This window comes from Buceros rhinoceros, unplaced genomic scaffold, assembly GCF_000710305.1.
Source record: "Buceros rhinoceros silvestris isolate BGI_N320 unplaced genomic scaffold, ASM71030v1 scaffold45835, whole genome shotgun sequence".
NCBI classification, from domain to species: domain Eukaryota; kingdom Metazoa; phylum Chordata; class Aves; order Bucerotiformes; family Bucerotidae; genus Buceros; species Buceros rhinoceros.
This window is the reverse complement of record NW_010413097.1, coordinates 1-4,755: the sequence shown is the minus strand read 5'-3', so window position 1 is coordinate 4,755 and position 4,755 is coordinate 1. Positions and strand designations below refer to the sequence as shown.

Here is a 4,755-nt window from a genome sequence, read left to right as displayed (position 1 = left end):
ATTTTGGAAGGCATATTTTGATATTTAGGATTAGAGAAAAAAAAATTACTACCATTACTTCTGCCTGAAGTTCTAAGCCAGCAATCAGTATCATTGACTGGATTGCTATGACGGCATGGAGTCCCACTAGCTTCAACAGGGACTGAAGGTGCAGCAGTGTACCGAGTACCCAGGTACCGGCACACACGGATAGGCAGCCACCTGCTTTTTAGTCTTGTCCATTTATTCAAAGAGGCTTCATAACAGAAGGCTACAAGACATAGTTATAATGAAACACAAGTGCATTTCTGGAGCCACTAATTGCACAAAAAACAGTTGTTACTAAGTATGTAAGTCTCTCTCAATCCAGCAAAAGAGACTGCTCAAGAAATAGCTGAGGAAATAATTAAGAAACAAAATAAGCAGGTTATTTTGTCTCTTTTTAGGAATTACTTAGTATTGCCATAAATACCTGGAAAAACAGAGCTACTGAGAAACAGACACTATGAAACTCTACTGGGGAAAGGAAGCTGAACGAACAACTGGCTCCACCTGAGAGAGTTAAAGCATGCTTACACCATTGTATCCACTGAGTGGGACTTCTGTGCTGCTAGAAGATGCTTGGCTCCTCCCTGAACCCAGAGCATCTCAAGGAGATCTAGACCAGCCAGGAGTCAGTTGTATTCCAACACTTTGCACAATGCTCCCTCATTCCATTCAAGAAGTTTATAGAGCACTTGCATCAAGTAGACTACTTGGCATAATAATTTGGAATAGCTTGGTAATAGTTTACTATATTTGGGAGACGGTGACTTTATTAGACTTCTTCAACTTTCCGTCTTACCTTTTGCCAGTCCAATAGATGTGGCCTTGGCACAGAGTAAGAAATCAGACCAGGTCTGTAATTCCAGCACAGCTTCAAAGAATACGTGGTTTCCTATTTGCACTTACAGCCATTGAACAGCCTTTGCAGTAACTATTTTGAAAACTATTGTAATCACTTTACTTCTTTGACTAAAAAGCTGATGACAAGGCCAGAGTCTTAGAGGACCTTCACAAAAAGATGGAGGAGCCTTTTCTCCTGCGGACTGTAAAGAAAGCTTTCTCAACTCCACAGTTTAGTACCTCCCTCACCCCAAATTTAGATTTAGCATCCTTTGTCCTGCTAGTGAGAGAAAGGCATTAATCCTCTCTTCTAAGGTCTTGGTCCAGTGTAAGTTCTACTTGCCAGCAGCCACACTGCAAATCACACTCAGTTACTGGTTTGCTTACTTGACTTTCAAAGATTGGCACTGAAACTGAAGGGGACATGTTAAACAGGCAATGGAACAGCAATTTTTAAAAAGCAGGCATGGGTAAACCTGCAGAACCCCCAGCTTTATGAGAACACTGGGAGTTCAGAGGTCAATACAAGAGGCTGGCTATTTAAGCTAGATGATGAATACATTCACAGTTGCACCAAATAGGATAAAAGAGTGTTCTAGAAGAAAAACATTTTCCATTTTAGAAGGTAAACTGAACTTGAATAGGCATTTGCAATAATCCTCCCCCAATTGAGCAGTTATATTCTAACTAACCATTCCACAGCTTCTTGCATTTCAAAAGTGCAGCGCTTCTTGATCGCTCATGGACATGATGCTGGACATACAATCCACTGACATGATTAACAATCCCTATTGCATCATCTTCCTTGTATATTTAGATGCACAGTTTAGGTAAGTGAGGTCCTCCATCCAAGTGCCTTTTTCTTAGCATCAGTTACAGGTGGACTGAACATAGATAAGGTGTATGCCAGGTATCTGCCCTACATTCATCATGAGGTCTACATCAACGTAGCTCTGAAGTCTACAGCAGGGTTAGCAACAGTCTGTGGCATACCACCGAGTTCACAAATAGATTGTCATTTCTACAATAATACAAAATAGCTTGTAAAACCAATATGTAACACTGTATATATGCATGAATATAAAAATAAACCACACCATCAATATGCAAAAACTTCACAACGATGATGAAAACATTTTTCTTCTCAACGGTCTTCAGTATTGATCAGCTGGTTCTCATTGTCATACCCATCAGGGAGGTATGCTTTCCTTAGCTGGTCTGACTTAGGTATTGAACTGCCATTCTTGACGTAGCGGGACAGGAAGGCTCGCACAGATGGATGATCAGCCTTCTCAAGGGGAATATTAGCTTCCAGGCACATTTTCACAAAGTCCTGGATGACACTAGTTTTCTCTGTCTGGGCAGTACTGTTGCACTGAAGGGAGGCAGTCAGAGTCCTTTGCTTCTTCCTGACATTCTGCTCTTCAAACTCTGCCTTTCGTTTCGTGTGTGTTTTAGACTTGAGATGGTCATTGATCGCAGACTTGCGAACGTGATTCAGAACCACGTTGCAGGAAGTACAGAAGAGTTTTCCTCCATCTTCGTGCAGCTCACTGCCAAACTCAGTTACACGATCCTGCGGAGTTACATACAGAGCAGTCTTCGAGCGGTTACGCGATGGAGCAGACTTCACTCCAAATCGTTCCATTCTGGCCTTCAATGAACTTTACCTGAAAGCTGAAACAAAAAAAAATTCTGTTAAAGTGTGCTAATGATCTCAACCAAATAGTTCTGGATGCAGCCTATTCAATATCCAATATAGTGCTTATTGACATCTGAAAGATAATTACATGTATGATACATTCATGAAACTACTACTGAAAATGTCTTCATTTTGAAGACCAAACAACTTAGGAGACAAAAGTTCCTCAAGGGTCATAGTAAAATATTTATTCGTTTCTACAGCTACAAAGCTCAACAGAACCCTCAATACTCAATCTGTTTATTACTTAAAGTCAAACAGAAAGGCTTTTTGCTTTTTCTTAAAGACAGTTTTTACTCTTTAGGGCAAAGGGTGCTTTCTTCTTAGTATTTTCAACGTATTTGACAATTTCATAGTTATGTTGAGTCAGTATCTTTCTGTTTATTTCCTGAAAATGTATATTAATTCTGTTAGCAAATGCTTAGTTGTCCAAATATCAGGCAGGAAGGTCATAACTGTCATTTAGAAAAGCCAGAAAAAGAAAAAATAAAAAATAAAATTCAAAAAAACCCAAACCTGAGCTGTGTCAGCACTCATTTGGGAACACCCCTCACTTTTGCTTCAGCTCAAACCACAACTATTAGATTGAGCCTTAAGTTAAAATGAAGCATTTCATCATTGCAACTGGAGACTGCTGAACAAGCCTAGTGTGGACAGAAAATTGCACACATTTTAATGCAAAATCAGAACCTGTATTTTCAAAAACAACAGCTTCTCTGAGGAAGGTAACTGATAACTGAGAGCTGCACACTTTTTAACATCATTCAAAATTACACTATGTTACTAAAGCAGGGAATAATCTAGTCAAGTGTACTAAAATCAAATGGGACTAATGTCTTTTGTCACTGTTGAGAAATGGAGTAGCTGGTGTAAATCTCAGCCAAGATAATTTAGGTCGTTTTCAAAAATCAAGTTGAAGTTAAGAAACAGCTCTGTTCAGCTCTGAGGTTTTCTGAGCAAAATAAGCAAATTACATTTAACTACCACTGCCTTAACAAAAAAAAAAAAAAGGCAACAGGTGTTTCTTTAAAGATATATTTTGGCAAAGACTTTGAGGAAATGTAATATGTTCCCTGGGCATTTACTTATGGGTATGAAAGATCTTGAAGAATTTTGTATTGCCTGTTCTAACAAGGCAGACTGAGAGATCAGAATACCTCTAAATGTCTTAGTCTCTGTACTTTGTTACACAGAGTTTGCTGTTGCAACGTTTTAAAAGATCTGCCTTTAAAACACCAGAACTTCCAAACTAACTTTAAGTTAAGCTTGTCCAGTTCTAAGGAATGAATGGAGTTTCTGCTGTCCAGAAACTTTTGCTTGCTCTGGAAATACAGGAACAGAGAATTCAGCCTTCGTAACTGTAATTTTTCTTAAACAGAAAAAAAATGACAACCCTTTGAAAAAAAGGAGACAATGATCTTGCTATCAGCCAGTTTCCTCGCTAATTTTTTGCACTGTTACTTTCCAGAACCGTAAGTCTTGACTAATACTGCAGAACACTACGGACTAAGATAAACAATCTGTTTTCAGCATCAATGGAACTTTCTCCTTTTTTTTTTTTGTGGCTTATGCAATTTATCCCCATGAGTTTCCTAAGTGTTTCCTGAAATCGAGCAGAAAACACGTCCTAACCTAACATAAACTTGTTGCTTAGGCTTCTTAAATGCCAGAACAAACCCCCACCAAACTAGGTGTTTGCACTTATGCTCTCTCAAATCCTGCAGGAATCCTGTGAATGGTACAACTACCGAAACACAGGATTTTTTTGGTGGTGTGGGTTTGTTTGGTTAGTTGGGTTTTTTTGTCTCACGTTTCGACATGGATTCCTTATAGGCTACTAATGCTTGAACTACTTCTGGGTCCCAAGTGCAGGGGAAGGTATGAGTAGGACAAGGCATTCAGGACAGACACCCGATCTACGCTCTGTTAAGACTTTCAAATGAAGCAAGCTTTTCCGAAGCAAAGGGAGCCCTGGGCAAGGCTGTGGAGCACACCTTGGGTAAAAAAAATGTCACTGAAGGTAGAACCACGTCGTGTGCGTGGGACCTCTTGGCGAGCCCAGGGAGGCTTTCCGGTGAGGAGGAAAACAACTCTGGATCTCCAATCGCCAGACAGGTTTCGCTGTTCCCCTCGCCGTGATCGGGAACCAGAACTCCATGCGTTTAGTCTCTGGGGTTTGGTCACCGGAT

The 4,755-nt window shown here is 40.0% G+C and overlaps 1 protein-coding gene across 1 annotated transcript; it reads right to left on the bottom strand.

Moving 5' to 3' along the window:
* Window positions 1-2,008: 2,008 nt before the first annotated feature.
* Window positions 2,009-2,512, bottom strand: CGGBP1 (CGG triplet repeat binding protein 1). The gene has a single exon (XM_010136588.1). It carries the CDS (start codon window positions 2,510-2,512, stop codon window positions 2,009-2,011), a length of 504 nt encoding a protein of 167 aa, XP_010134890.1.
* Window positions 2,513-4,755: the final 2,243 nt, after the last annotated feature.